The sequence below is a fragment of the Nicotiana sylvestris genome, chromosome 3 (genome assembly GCF_000393655.2).
Source record: "Nicotiana sylvestris chromosome 3, ASM39365v2, whole genome shotgun sequence".
In the NCBI taxonomy this organism is placed as follows: Eukaryota; Viridiplantae; Streptophyta; class Magnoliopsida; order Solanales; family Solanaceae; genus Nicotiana; species Nicotiana sylvestris.
Window position 1 is genome coordinate 45,205,107 of NC_091059.1, and position 15,758 is coordinate 45,220,864.

General features: G+C 38.1%; 1 protein-coding gene across 1 annotated transcript; it reads right to left on the minus strand.

Moving 5' to 3' along the window:
* Positions 1-11,889: 11,889 nt before the first annotated feature.
* On the minus strand, positions 11,890-12,291 carry LOC138887292 (uncharacterized). The gene has a single exon (XM_070169022.1). It carries the CDS (start codon positions 12,289-12,291, stop codon positions 11,890-11,892), a length of 402 nt encoding a protein of 133 aa, XP_070025123.1.
* Positions 12,292-15,758: the final 3,467 nt, after the last annotated feature.

Consider the following 15,758-nt stretch of genomic DNA (forward strand, 5'->3'; position numbering starts at 1 on the left):
ATGGCGAAGGCCCTTGGCCATAAAGGGTGTTATTTCGAAGTTATCGAAATAACAGCCCGTCGTAGTTCGAGCGAGGTCGAATCTTTCTTTTTCTCTTTTGGCGAAGGCCCTTGGCCTTAAAGAGTGTTATTTCAAATTTATCGAAATAACAACCCGTCGTAAATTGGGCAAGGTCGAAGCTTTCTTTTCTCTTTGATGGCGAAGGCCCTTGCTTTAAAGGGTGTTATTTCGAACTTATCGAAATAATAGCCCGTCGTAGTTCAAGCGAGGTCGAAGCTTTCTTTTTCTCTTTGTTGGCGAAGGCCCTTGACCTTAAAGGGTGTTATTTCAAACTTATCGAAATTATGACCCGTCGTAGTTCGAGCGAGGTCGAACCTTTCTTTTTCTCTTTTGATGGCGAAGGCCCTTGGCCTTAAAGGGTGTTATTTCGAACTTATCGAAATAAAAGCCCGTCGTAGTTCGAGCAAGGTCGAACCTTTCTTTTTCTCTTTGATGGTGAAGGACCTTGGCCTTTAAGGGTATTATTTAGGACTTATCGAAATAACAGCCCGTCGTAGTTCTAGCGAGGTCGAACCTTTCTTTTCTCTTTGATGGCGAAGGCCCTTGGCCTTAAAGGGTGTTATTTCGAATTTATCAAAATAACAGCCCGTCGTAGTTCGAGCGAGGTCGAACCTTTGTTTTTCTCTTTGATGGCGAAGGCCCTTGGACTTAATGGGTGTTATTTCGGACTTATTGAAATAACAACCCGTCGTAGTTCGAGCGAGGTCGAACCTTTCTTTTTCTCTTTTGATGGAAAAGGCCCTTGGTCTTAAAGGGTGTTATTTCGAACTTATCGAAATAATAGCCCGTCGTAGTTCGAGCGAGGTCGAACCTTTCTTTTTTCTCTTTTAATGGCAAAGGCCCTTGGCCTTATAGGGGGTTATTTTGAACTTATTGAAATAACAACCCGTCGTAGTTCGAGAGAGGTCGAACCTTTATTTTCTCTTTGATTGTGAAGGCCCTTGGCCTTAAAAGGTGTTATTTCGAACTTATTGAAATAACAGACCGTCGTAGTTCGATTGATGTCGACCTTTCTTTTTCTCTTTTGATGGCGAAGGCCCTGGTCATTAAAGGGTGTTATTTCGAACTTATCGAAATAAGAGCCCGTCGTAGTTCGAGCGAGGTCGAAGCTTTCTTTTCTCTTTGATGGCGAAGGCCCTTGCTTTAAAGGGTGTTATTTCGAACTTATCGAAATAATAGCCCGTCGTAGTTCAAGCGAGGTCGAAGCTTTCTTTTTCTCTTTGTTGGCGAAGGCCCTTGACCTTAAAGGGTGTTATTTCAAACTTATCGAAATTATGGCCCGTCGTAGTTCGAGCGAGGTCGAACCTTTCTTTTTCTCTTTTGATGGCGAAGGCCCTTGGCCTTAAAGGGTGTTATTTCGAACTTATCGAAATAAAAGCCCGTCGTAGTTCGAGCAAGGTCGAACCTTTCTTTTTCTCTTTGATGGTGAAGGACCTTGGCCTTTAAGGGTATTATTTAGGACTTATCGAAATAACAGCCCGTCGTAGTTCTAGCGAGGTCGAACCTTTCTTTTCTCTTTGATGGCGAAGGCCCTTGGCCTTAAAGGGTGTTATTTCGAATTTATCAAAATAACAGCCCGTCGTAGTTCGAGCGAGGTCGAACCTTTGTTTTTCTCTTTGATGGCGAAGGCCCTTGGACTTAATGGGTGTTATTTCGGACTTATTGAAATAACAACCCGTCGTAGTTCGAGCGAGGTCGAACCTTTCTTTTTCTCTTTTGATGGAAAAGGCCCTTGGTCTTAAAGGGTGTTATTTCGAACTTATCGAAATAATAGCCCGTCGTAGTTCGAGCGAGGTCGAACCTTTCTTTTTTCTCTTTTAATGGCAAAGGCCCTTGGCCTTATAGGGGGTTATTTTGAACTTATTGAAATAACAACCCGTCGTAGTTCGAGCGAGGTCGAACCTTTATTTTCTCTTTGATTGTGAAGGCCCTTGGCCTTAAAAGGTGTTATTTCGAACTTATTGAAATAACAGACCGTCGTAGTTCGATTGATGTCGACCTTTCTTTTTCTCTTTTGATGGCGAAGGCCCTGGTCATTAAAGGGTGTTATTTCGAACTTATCGAAATAAGAGCCCGTCGTAGTTCGAGCGAGGTCGAACCTTTCTTTTCTCTTTGATGGCGTAGGCCCTTGGCCTTAAAGGGTGTTATTTCGAACTTATCGAAATAACAACCCGTTGTAGTTCGAGCGAGGTCGAAGCTTTCTTTTTCTCTTTGATGGCGAAGGCCCTTGAACTTAAAGGGTGTTATTTCGAACTTATCAAAATAACAGCCCGTCATAGTTCGAGCGAGGTTGAACTTTTCTTTTCTCTTTGATGGCGAAGGTCATTGGCCTTAAAGGGTGTTATTTCGAACTTATCGAAATAACAGCCCGTCATAGTTCGAGTGAGGTCGAACCTTTCTTTTTCTCTTTTGATGGCGAAGGCCCTTGTCCTTAAAGAGTGTTATTTCAAACTTATCAAAATTACAGCCCGTCGTATTTCGAGCGAGGTCGAACCTCTCTTTTCCTCTTTGATGGCGAAGGCTCTTGGCCTTAAAAGGTGTTATTTCGAACTTATCGAAATAACAGCCCGTCGTAGTTCGAGCGAGGTCGAACCTTTCTTTTTCTGATCTTTTGATGGCGAAGGCCCTTGGCCTTAAAAGGTGTTATTTCAAACTTATCGAAATAACAGCCCGTCGTAGTTCGAGCGAGGTCGAACCTTTCTTTTTCTCTTTGATGGCGAATCCCCTTCGCCTTAAAGGGTGTTATTTCGAACTTATCGAAATAACAACCCGTCGTAGTCCGAGCGGGGTCGAACCTTTCTTTTTCTCTTTTGATGGCGAAGGCCCTTGGCCTTAAAGGGTGTTAGTTCGAACTTATCGAAATAACATTCCATCGTAGTTCGAGCGAGGTCGAACCTTTTCTTTTTCTCTTTTGATGGCGAAGGCCCTTGGCCTTAAAGGGTGTTATTTCGAACTTATCGAAATAACAGCCCGTTGTAGTTCATAGTTCCTGTAGAGTCGGGTATCTTTTGCGGAAGTCCTAGTTGGTTGGTATTGCTTGCATCAGATGGTTCAACGCTGGTGGACGCGATGTGTCAACATTTTGTGCAGGCTCGCGTTGTGTGTGTGTTATTGTTTCCCGTCCGACTTCGGCCGTTCAGCTTGGAGATACTGCCGGCCGGGAGGGTTTTGGATGCACCGAAATAGTTTTCTGTTCTTCAATCCAGATATCCCTACGTACGTTCGCCCATGTGGATCTTATGTACCTGTTTTGACGAAGTCTGTTAGGTGAGGGTGAGATGTTCTTCGCTTCCATTTGGTGGTTCGATGGGGGGAGCTGGATTGTAGCGCAGTTTGCCTTGTTTAGGATGTTCACGGCCGATGGGGCTAGGAACTCCAATCTTCATGAATCCGTTTGGTTCTCCTTCCGTGCCTTTTTCGATGAATGATCGTGTTTCTCAGCTTTGATCTGGGAAAAACTAGAAGTTTTCACTAGAAAATCCCCACAGACGGCGCCAAATTGTTTGACTCAAAAGATATTAAAACCCTTTTGAACAAATCAATCAAAGATGAATGGGTAAATCTTAGTCAAACTTAATTGATTCCAGATCGAAAGATTAGTAGTAATAATTACATATGGGACGAATGAACTATCAACAATCTTATTAAGATTCGATACTGCCTTCTTCATCGATGGATGAGGAAGGAGGATTACAATTGCTTTTCCTCTTAGGATACAAGAATGGAGCTTTTGTTCTTATTTTTCTTATCAGAAAGATGGAGATGCCCCCCTAAAAGCCTTCCTGGGCTATATATATATATATATAATCGAAACCTCTTGATCCCCGTCGTGACTTGGTGCGCTTGGGTCGGTGGTGCGTTCTGGTCGTGATTCTAGGCATTGCTCTTTTCGATGTGTCGGATATCTTGGAGGAGACATAAAGTGAACCTGATTGACTTCCACTACCCGATTGCTAAAAAGGGGTCGTGGGCAATCTGGTCGTGATGGTCAGATTTTGACCAAATACAGACTTATCCTTGCTTTCTCTTCTTGACAAATCAAGTAATGTACAAGGAGATCGACGTTCAGACTTGATAATGCGGCAGTGTTAGAGTGTTCCACAATAATTGAGAAAATAGATTGTTATCTCAATATATGATTTTGGACAATTACCTTTGAACTAGCATTATAGTTGAGTTAGGTTCAAGTTTAATTCTCTTAACAAAAGCTCTTGAGTACAATGATATTTTGCCATCTTTAATCAAGAAATAAGTAAAATTTTACATCTGTTGATTTTAAATTCTGCTATCAAAGCCTTTTAGAATTCAGAAAACTCTCAAGTGGCTACAAATCAAAGAGAAAAAAGGTGTACTATTAGATATCCGTGGGCCGTCTGGATTCTGCTTACGGCATTTCCGTTATTGCAGAAATCATTTGACCATATAATTTTTGGAAAAGTCAAATGTCAGTTCTTCAATGCAAAGGCACTGTGACAGGACCAGATTAAATCGTAAATCGTGCCATGCACCACAACCAGAAAGAATAAAGGACCAATATTAGTGCTCGTTCGGTCCCATTCCCATGGGCAACGACCAAGATTATCTTCTTCTTATTTCTCGTGGATTTTTCCTTTAGCTTTTTGTGAGGGAGCCCATGTTAGCCGTAATGTTTCAACCATTAATTTTGATGATAACAAATTTACTTAGTTAAACCTCATATTAATTTGATGAGATATGAGGATTTTAAGCAAATTACATTTAGCTTGTGTCAAATAGTGCTGTATGGTGGGCCGGGCTGGGACCGGACCGGGCCCGCGGTCCTAACGAGCTAAACGGGCCTGGCGGGCCGGTCCTTAATGGTGCAAAAAGCTCGGGGCGGGTCGGATATAATAAAATAGCCCACGAGCCCGGGACCGCTAAGCCCGGGACCGGCTGGCGGGCCTGAGCCGGTCTTACCGGGCCTAACGGCTACTTTTAAAAAAAAAAAATAGCAACGGTCAAAAATTAAAAAAGTAGTCGTTGGGCTGCAATTTTGACCGTTTGGAACTTTTAAAAATAGTCATTTGGCCCCCAAACTTTATTTTAACCACAAACTTTATATAATTACACTTTTTCCCAATTCTCAACTATAAATACTCCCTCATTCTTTCATTTTTACTCACCAATTCATCAATCTCTCTCAATCTCTCTCTACTATAATTGTTTATTTTATTGTTGAAATTTCGCGAAAAATTGTGAAGTTGGTGAATTGAAGTATTCAAGTCTTCAACGATTTTCAATTTTCAAGAAGTTGTTCGGCAATTCGGTAAACGCGTTCCAACTCTTAAGTTTTAATATTATAGTTTTGTTAGTTTTATTTAGTATAATTATAATTAATATGACATTTTCTTTGAAAAATATTTTTGGTAGTAAGGGTAAAGCTAAAACTGGTGAAAGTAGTGGCCAACCTACTACCCTTCCCCCGACTCCCCGACCCAGACCTGGTAGACGTCCTGCTGCTCCTATTATTCTTGATAGTGATAACCCCTGTTTTCAATTTTCCGATAATCAATTTTGCCATAATGTTGCACCAGGTCAAAATTTAGATGATGAAACTATGAATGCTCTATATCCTAATCAAACTATCTTTGAAAATGATGAGGAAAATGAGGATGAAGATGAAACCCAACCGAATTTAGATGATACACCTACTAGTCCTTTTAATAACTCAACGAATGTACCGCTCGACCCACCTGTAGAAACCTCTAGTTTTAATAGACAACCTCCTAAACGCCTAGAAACATCATTAGTTTGGAATTTTTTTACTCAAGTAAGAGAACAAAATAAGGCTAAATGTAAAACATGTGGGAAATTACTAGCGCATAAATATACTGGAGACCGTAGCGACACGGGTAGTTTGACTAGGCACATAAAAACACACCCTAAAGATAAAGTTAGATATTTAAAAATGAAAGCGCAACTAGAGGGGACGCGTGTAGATTTTGCGGATAGCCCTAGTACAAGTTCAAATCTAGTTCAACCACGAATTAACACTGTGACCGGAGGTATTTCATATTATGATCCAAATAGAGATCGTGAAGAATTAGCAAAGATGGTTACCGTTATGTGCTTACCCTATTCTTTTCCTTCTAATCCTAATTGGGTGCATTATATTAGAAGAGTTTTTAATCCTACTTATAAAGGTTGGCCTCGCGCAACAGTTAAGAGCGATATTTATAAATATAAACATGAATATGAACAATATTTGCGGTATTTATTTACTCATATAACTAATCGGATTTCTATTACTACTGATATTGGTAGAAGTGGTAATGATTGTGATTATCTAACTGTTACAAGTCATTGGATAGATGAGGAGTGGACAATGCAAAAATGCATTATTGCGTATAGAATAATTAATTCATGTCACACAGGTAAGTTTATAGCTAACACTGTTGCAAATATTTGTAGATATTTTTGCTTTAGAGATAAAATAATGTCAATTTCTATGGATAATGCTTCTAGTAACACTAGTGCTATAGGCATACTTACAACAACACTAAATCCTGCATTTAGGAATATATTCCATGTTAGATGTATTTGTCATATTTATCATTTAATTGTCGGTGATGGTATGCGAATTTTAAATTTAGAAATTGAAAAGGTTAGAATGGCTCTTAATTGGCTTTTTTATTCAAACCGTAGAAGTAGACTAAGAGAATATTTTAAAAAATATGATGAATATGGCCTTAGAGAAAGAAAGGTTCTTAAAGCTTGCCCGACTAGATGGAATCGTATGTACGAAAGTTTAGTAGTTGCATATGAATATAGAAACCCAATTAATGCAACGTTTAATGCTCGGGTAGGTGGTGAGGATGATGATGAAATGCTTACTACTCAAGATTGGACGAATGTTAAAATTCTTATAGATTTTTTAGAACATTTTCAAATTGCTACAAATGCATTTTCTGGGCAATATTATCCTACTATTTCAAACTGTTTATTTTATATTGCAGCACTATGTGATTTGTTTGTTGAACTTTCGGAGGGTGGGAAAATTTATCAACTTGCTATAAATGAAATGAAAGAAAAGTTTAAAAAATATTTTTTCCCTATCCCTCCTATTTATGGTGTTGCTGCAATGTTAAATCCTACAATGAAATTAGGAGGTCCTCATTTTTGGTACTCAAATATTTATAAGGCTTTAGATCTTTCAAATGAGGAATTTGCTACACTTGCAGAAGCAAAAGCCTCAATTAAAATCAATGCTCAAACAATTTATAATGATTATCAACTTGTCTTAGAGCATGCTAGGCCAAATGTTCCAACCCCTACTTCGTCTAGTTCACAATCGTCTAAAAGAGCTGCGGGCTTAAAAACACTTAAATCTTGGATGGAGTTCAGGGGTTCTCAAGGTGATAATTATGATGAAACTTCACATCTAAATGAGCTTCAAGTTTATTTGTCGCAGGGACTTGAAAAGGAGAATCCAGATGACACTTTTGATCTTTTGGAATGGTGGAAGGCAAGGGAAAAACATTTTGCGGTTCTTGCAAGGATGGCTCGGGATATTTTATCTATTCAAGCTTCAACTGTCGCATCAGAGAGCGCTTTCAGTCAAGCAAGACTTCAAATAGGTGATCATATAGCGTCAACGAGGGAGAGCTTGGAAAAATCTGTACTGTTCAGAGATTGGATCCGCTCGGAAAGAAGAAACTTTAGAATTGCGGAATCACAACCGGTGATAGATGAAGCTTATGAAGAAATGATTGCGGAACTTGCGGAGGATGCTGCTTCGCCCGGAAGTGGTGATGAACAAGCTTCTTTTCCACCACCACCAACGCAACCTCCTCCGAACCTTGAAGGATTTATGAAATTTGTTAGAGATACAATGTAGATTATGGTGTAACTTGTACTTTGGCATATCTTCTTTTAGTTTTTTCCCTTTTAATGGTGGTATTAGTACCTTGTTGTGCTCATTCCATTGGGGGAGGAAGACTAAAAAAGATATGCCATTTTTGGTAACAAAAATTATAAGACATGCCCTTGAATATCTTTTTGCAATATTTTTTTGTCTTTAACTTGCAATTATTTATAAGGTATAATATATATACATAACATACAATATATACTACAAGAAAATATATAAGGGAATATATATACATAACATACAATATATACTACAAGAAAATATATAAGGGAATATATATACATAACATACAATATATACTACAAGAAAATATATAAGGTAATATATATATATATACATAACATACAATATATACTATTAGAAAATATATAAGGGAATATATATACATAACATACAATATATACTACAAGAAAATATATAAGGTAATATATATACATAACATACAATATATACTACAAGAAAATATATAAGGTAATATATATACATAACATACAATATATACTACAAGAAAATATATAAGGGAATATATATACATAACATACAATATATACATAACATGACAATTTTGTTTTACTATTGTTTTGTTATTTTACTTTTTCGTCAAGCACTTTAATAATTAGATTTCTACGTATATATTACATATATATTTTTTATATAGTCATGATATGGTTTACAAGAAATTGCCTTAAACAAAAAAAATTAAAAAAAAATCCGGAAATAAAAAAGCCCGTTAGGCCCACGAGCCCGGCCCATTTAGCCCATGATCATATGAGCTTAGGCCCGTCATGGGCTGGTTCCACCCGTTGAACCCACGAAGCCCGGGACCGTGAGGCCCGGGACCGCCAAAGCCCGGCCCGTTTGGCCCATTTAGGCCCGGGCCCGACAGCATTAGTGTCAAAAAATATGATGGAATCAAGAAAGATATTAAAGATTCTTGTCTCAATCGAGGAATAGTATATCTACCAAAAGCGTGAGAAGAAATCGAGTAACTACGAAAGAAAAATATTCTACTGAAGAAAAAGAGATGTGCAAATTTGAAATTTGAATGGGTTAAAATTGGTTGATAACACGTGGTCAAATGGTAAGATGACACGTGAAACCGAAAATAAACAAAGGACGAGTCGGGAAATGATTAGTGCCGAATGCGATGTGTGTGACCGGTAGCAACTGGATTCTGAAGGGATCTTAGTTAGCGGTAGAAGTTCAAAGATTTGTCATCGGACAACATTCAATGAGGAAATATTTACTAGCGTTAAATGAGTAGCCGTTACAGAAAATACTTGCATTCAAGGCTTGCCATTACATATTCATCAATGACACTTTTATTCTCCTTTATACAGGGGCTTGATCCTAGGACCTTATTTCCCTAGGTAAAACTAGAAATAGTGGGGTTAAACACCACCGTAAGGACACAGAAGATTCCACACGCAAAGGCTATACTTTACCATTTTGCTCTCACACTCTACTATTGAGCTCTCACTTTAACAGCTTCATTGTTGCTTTATTTTTATTTTCACTTTTGTTCTCGGAAAATTTGAGTTCGGAATCAGGCTTGTTATCTTCTTTGATTTCAATCGCTAAATTTTAACTTCGGTCTTATTTTTTTTTTTTTTTGGATCAAATCGATTCATTTGTTTATAAACCACATTACAAATTCAACTGTAACGTTTTACGGGTAAACAAAATTTAAATTTAAATATAAGTGTTATATGCCATGCCTTCGAATTGGGGTGAGACGTGATTAGCACCTAACCTATCTTACTCATGTTGAATGAATCATGTTCTAGCTGGCCGAAAGATACCATTAAATGTAACTTGTCAATAAAACAAAGAAAGTATTCATATAATATTGCTTGAAAAGTTTAGTTAAAGTCTGATTAAAGCAATAACTTCAAAATGACTAAACACAGCAACAAATCACGAGCCTCTCAAATCAAAAATCTGAATACAAAGCTTGCGGGGCACTTGGGGAATAATGAAAATGTCTAACATGAAAAAATTGTAGCTACCGTCAGAAAGAATCAACCGAGCTCACCAACTAGATCTACTAGTGCCTAACTCTAGCCACATGCCTTGTCACTCGCAGTTGTAGACCTGCCACATGAACTAGGCAAGCCCAATTGGGTTGAGTACCACCGACAAGGTACCCAACAAGTCTCCTTGACAATTCCCTAAGCGTAGGAATAAAATTTTCTCGGCTACTTAAAATAATAAAAGGTGGTAAATTTTTTTTTAATCTAATAAGGTAGTAATCTTGAAATGTAATTGTTTACCTCGAAAATACGAGTAACAATTAAATTTGTTTATGATTTTAAAGATACATGATTTAATTCAATACTAATTAATAACCAAGAAATCAAGCGTACAAGTTATGGAAATAAGTTGAATCAAACCAATGCTTAAGCCAATCTTAACCTCGAGCTGTGATGGCCTTGAGGTAGGTTCCCAAGAATAGTAAAGCAAAGACAATAAAGTTAAAAGACAATTCTGATGAGTAATGAGCAAGGAAGTAATAGAGTATATTCTTTTGCTAATGATTAATGATGATTACAAATGATTGGGGTCCCATTTATATAGTAGGAGAATCCTAAATAAGGTACATTTCTATTTACAATAAGGAATCTTATTGGGACAGTTGTCTAACCACCTAGTACAAATTTGTACTAACTCGTACAAATCTATTCCGGAATTTACGCCATGATCTTGGGGATGTGATGGGAATTTTGCTCTTTCTGTTACAAACCCGTAACGACATCATATCGGGGTTGGTCATACTCGGCTTCGGTTCTCATCGCATACTTCGATCCTCGAGCCTTGTACTCTGTCATCGAGCTCGATCTAGGTCCAACGGGAATGAACTCGATCCATCATGAACTCGGGCATACCTGATTTCGACCATATACAAATAGTCCCCACGTTTCTTAGAGTAAGATGATAAGAAACAATTTGATCCTCGATCCTCTGATGCCTCGATCATGATGTCAATCTCGTGACGTCAGCGACTGAAGTGATTGAAAGGTCACGTCAGCATAGTTCCCCAAACCGTTAAAGCGACCGCTATAAACAGGTCAAGTTCACAACTCTTACAATCTTTACTTCTCAAATCTTTTTCAAAACCTCATAGTTTCTTCATCTTTCCTGAGTTCATCCTTTCTTCAACTTTTGACTGATAGTCTTGTTTGTCGATTCAGCCTGCTCGTTTCCGCTCGGATGATATGGCGTTGATAAAATCCTTTTTATTTTGTGTGCTTCGAGGAACTCCATTACCTTGTTGCCGATGAATTGTTTACCGTTGTCGCATACAATTTTAGCAGGTATCCCGAATCGACACACGATGTGGTCTCAGATGAAGTCAATAACTTATTTTTCTCCGACCTTCTCGAAGGCCTGTGCTTCCATCCATTTAGAAAAGCAGTCAGTCATAAACAAAATGAATTTAGCTTTACCTGGGGCCGTTGGTAGAGGACCGACGATATCCATTCCCCATTTCATGAAAGGCCACGGGGACATGACTGAGTGAAGTTGCTCTCCGGGCTGATGAATTATCGTGCAAACCTTTGAGATTTATCATTTTTTCTAACAAACTCCTTAGTGTCTTTTTCCATGCTATCCAAGTAATACCCTGCTCTAATAATCTTGTGAATCAAAGACTCGGCACCGGAGTGATTCCCACAAGTGCCTTCGTGGATTTCTCGTAAAACATAATCGGTGTCCTCCGGCCCTAAACATACTGCCAATGGTCCGTCGAACGTCCTCATGTATAATGTTCCATCGTCATCCAATGTGAACCTAGCCGCCATGGTTCGTAAAGTCCTTGACTTTTTATGATCCAATGGGAGCTTTCTATTTTTCCAATATTCGATATACTTATTCCTCCAATCCCAAGTCAAACTTGTAGAATTTATCTCGGCATGACCCTCTTCGACCACAAATCTCGATAATTAGACGATAGTCCCCGGGATAACATCATCTTCTTCAACTGATGACCCAAAGTTAGCGAGTGCATCGACCTTAATATTTTGTTCTCGAGGTACATGATCTAGAGTCCACTCCTTGAAGCGGTGCAAGGTTACATGTAGCTTGTCCAAATATCTTTCCATCCTATCCTCTCGAACTTCGAAGCTTTTGTTCACTTGGTTCACCACCAGCAGAGAATCGCTCTTGGCTTCAACGACTTCGGCCCCCAAGCTTTTAGCTAGCTCGAGACCTGCAATCATGGCCTCATACTCAGCCTCATTATTAGGCAACCTAGAAGTTTTAATTGATTGTCCAATAGTGTTACTTGTAGGCGGCTTCAAAACGATGTCAATCCCGGACACTTTCACATTTGAGGCACCATCCATGAAAAGGGTCCATACCCCCGATGATGTACCCGATCTTTGCAGAAGTTCTTTCTCCACTCGGGTACGAGGGTCGGTGTAAAATCGACCATGAAGTCAGCTAAGATTTGAGACTTGATGGCCATTCGGTGTTGATACTCGATATCGTATCCGCCAAGTTCGACTGCCCATTTGGCCAATCGGCTTGATAACTCGGGCTTATGCAAAACATTTTAGAGAGGATAAGTTGTTAACACACATATTGGGTGACACTGGAACTATGGCTTTAGCTTCCTAGATACACTTATTAATGCAAGTGATTATTTTACTAAGTGTAGATGTCTAGTTTCAGCATCTCCTAGAGTTCGACTCACGTAATAAACACGGAACTGCGTACCTTGCTCTTCTCAAACTAGTAACCCACTTACCGCTATCTCAGACACTGCCAAATATAAGTAAAGCTTTTCATCTACTTTCGAAGTGTGAAGCAAAGGTGGGCTTGATAAGTATCGGTTCAATTCCTCCAATGCTTGTGTCACGCCCTAAACTGAGGAGGCGTGGCTGGCACCCGGTGCCGTAGTGGCCCGAGCGAACCACTCTGTAACTCACTCATTCCTTTTGTAACTATCATGGGCCAACATGGCCACAACTCGTAGTGTATAGTTGTAAGTGGACAAATGTTCTATCAATGAACCATCGTTCATAAAAGATGAATACATATGGGCCGTCAAGGCCTCGAACATACTATACATAATAAACCTGTGTCTACAAAGCCTCTTAGATTATTTGACATCAAATGGGACAGGGTACCGGCCTACCCATAAGTATGTAGCAAAATTCTAACACGATGACTTATAGACTTGGCTGCACTCCGAATGAGGTAGAGTCTTTCTGATCCTTCACTGAATGCCGACCTCGTCTACTATGAGGGCTCGTCAAACTGATTATCTATACCTGTAGGCATGAATGTAGCGTCCCCAACAAAAGGACATCAGTATAAATAATGTACCGAGTATGTAAGGCATGTAAATCAGTATATAAAGGACATGGAAGAAACATGGAGTAAAAGACTCAACCTGTAAGTCTGGATAGCTCTGTAAATCATGAAATATCTATAATGTCATGCATATGCGTATAAATGTCATGTAATGCATAAGTCTGTACGTACATTACATCATCAAGCCTCTGAGGGCATCCCATCATATCATTTCGGCCACTATGAGCAACATCATTATCGCATACTAGCTGATCAGGTGGTGATGCGTATATAACGCCGTAACCTTTTTCCATATATATATATATATAACGCCATCTGAGTCATGGGTAAATGCACATGTAAATGAATGCAATGCATGAGAAGTACATTAATATGGAAGTTGTGCATTTTCTCGTTTCGTTTATATCATATGGATCATGCCAAAAGAAAGGAGGGATAGCCTTAACATACCTGAGCCGATTCTCTTGACAATATCTCTAACACAACTTAATTGCGACAAAACTCTTAACAGCGGGTTGAAATAAGGAAAAATCTGTATGATATTCTTAAAAAAAATTGTACCGTGCTCTCTTAGACTCGCATCTCATGCTATTGTAGCGTTATAAGGATTTATATGAAGTCTTGTTGAGATTTTCCATTAAGTATGCCGGCTATTTCTTATCATGAGAGCTATAAATGAGAAGAACAGCATTGTGTGGATGATCCATGCATACAGGGGATGAAGCTTCATCCAATTCTTTGTATAGGACATGCATATCTACATCATTTGAGATGCTTCGTTTCCTACTAGCCATCTACGTACACTATAAAGTGTTACTAAAAACAATGGAACCACCAGATTAATGCAACAGCAATAAGGAAACATGACACTTTTTGTAACATGACAGACAGAAAGCAAACCGTTTTAAATATCCCCGACTCCTCCGATATAGAAAGGAAGAAATATGTAGCACATAATCCACCTAATCTTGTAAGTGTGACACCTATGTAAGAACTTTTAAGAGTCACTAAATTGAATGGGGTGCTACCACGTGGGGAGCAGGGTGAGGAAAGTTTAAATCTTTATTCATTTATTAGGCAATTAGGTAATGTCATGTTACCCGGTAATTAACCAATTACTCGCATAATTAAGAATTGTTTTAAATTACTTAAAATTCTACTTATTTTTAATACACTTTATACATTCTACTATCATGGTCATATGGTACCACATAAAATAAATACATACACTATTATTTTTATTAAAATATCCATGTAAAAATACATATATTTTCTCAACTTATAATTTTCCTAATCTCATATAAAGAGTAAAAATTCTCGTACACTTAATTCTTAAAATGGTAAAAAAATATAACCTTCTTTTCTTGTGAGAAAATAATTTATATCTTTACAATAAAGAAAATCTCATAAACTTTTTTATATTATGTGTATAATTAATCATATCCGAAAATAGTAATAATGGTAACTATCCAAAATTATACTTATAAAACTTTTACTAAAATACTTCACTTAAAAGAAAATATCACACTAACATAATATCTAACGGTATCAAGGTTGTTAAACTTACGGGGTAGGCATAAAAATATTCTGTTGTAATATAGAAAGATTTAAAGTAATATTGCCACTTTTAATGGTCATAATATCTATTGCAAATCTACCAATAGTTGCAAGGCTCATTTGTTATCTTTACTCATATTTTAATACTAGGACCATTGTATGCAAAAGAATGCTCAAAAGTACTACAAATTTAAATCATAGTATTATACCAATTATGCCGAAGTATACTAGAAAAATATCAAAATATTAAAGTTTCAAGAATAACTTTAAAATATGAAACAGAAAGAGTGTTAGAACATGTAAAAGATTAACAAAAATAATGTTCTGTCACACTAATATTTTATGTCATGTGATAACATTGTGTCTACACTGTTTGTTTGTGCTGTGTATGCATAGTATTCACATGATTCTTGATATGTAAATATAGAGAAAATCAAACAGGCTAGAGATTGATGTGATTAGTCTGCCATCATCAAAATTGATAATATTTTTATGGGCTTGCTATAGTTACTTATTGAAGATAAGTTACAAAAAAAGTTTCACTCAAAATACGGGGTGTAATAGCTTGCTGGCATTCCGGGGTCCATGCGAAATCCTTTTTCTTTTTGAGTAAGGAAAAGAGCCTGTGGCTTCGATCTGATGACCTCGAAATGAATCGGTCCAAGGCGGCTATCCGTCCTGTTACCCTTTGTATGGCTTTCACACTATCCACGATAGTGATGTTCTTGATGGCCTTGATCTTGTCCGGGTTAATTTTGATTCACTGATTTGATACCATGAAGCTAAGGAACTTGCCCGAGCCGACACCAAAGGCACATTTTTCTGGGTTAAGCTTCATGTTGTACTTCCTAAAGATTTTAAATGTTTCCTGCAAATGAGTTAAATGGTCCTTTGCATGCAGGGACTTAACCAACATATCGTCAATGTAAAATTCCAT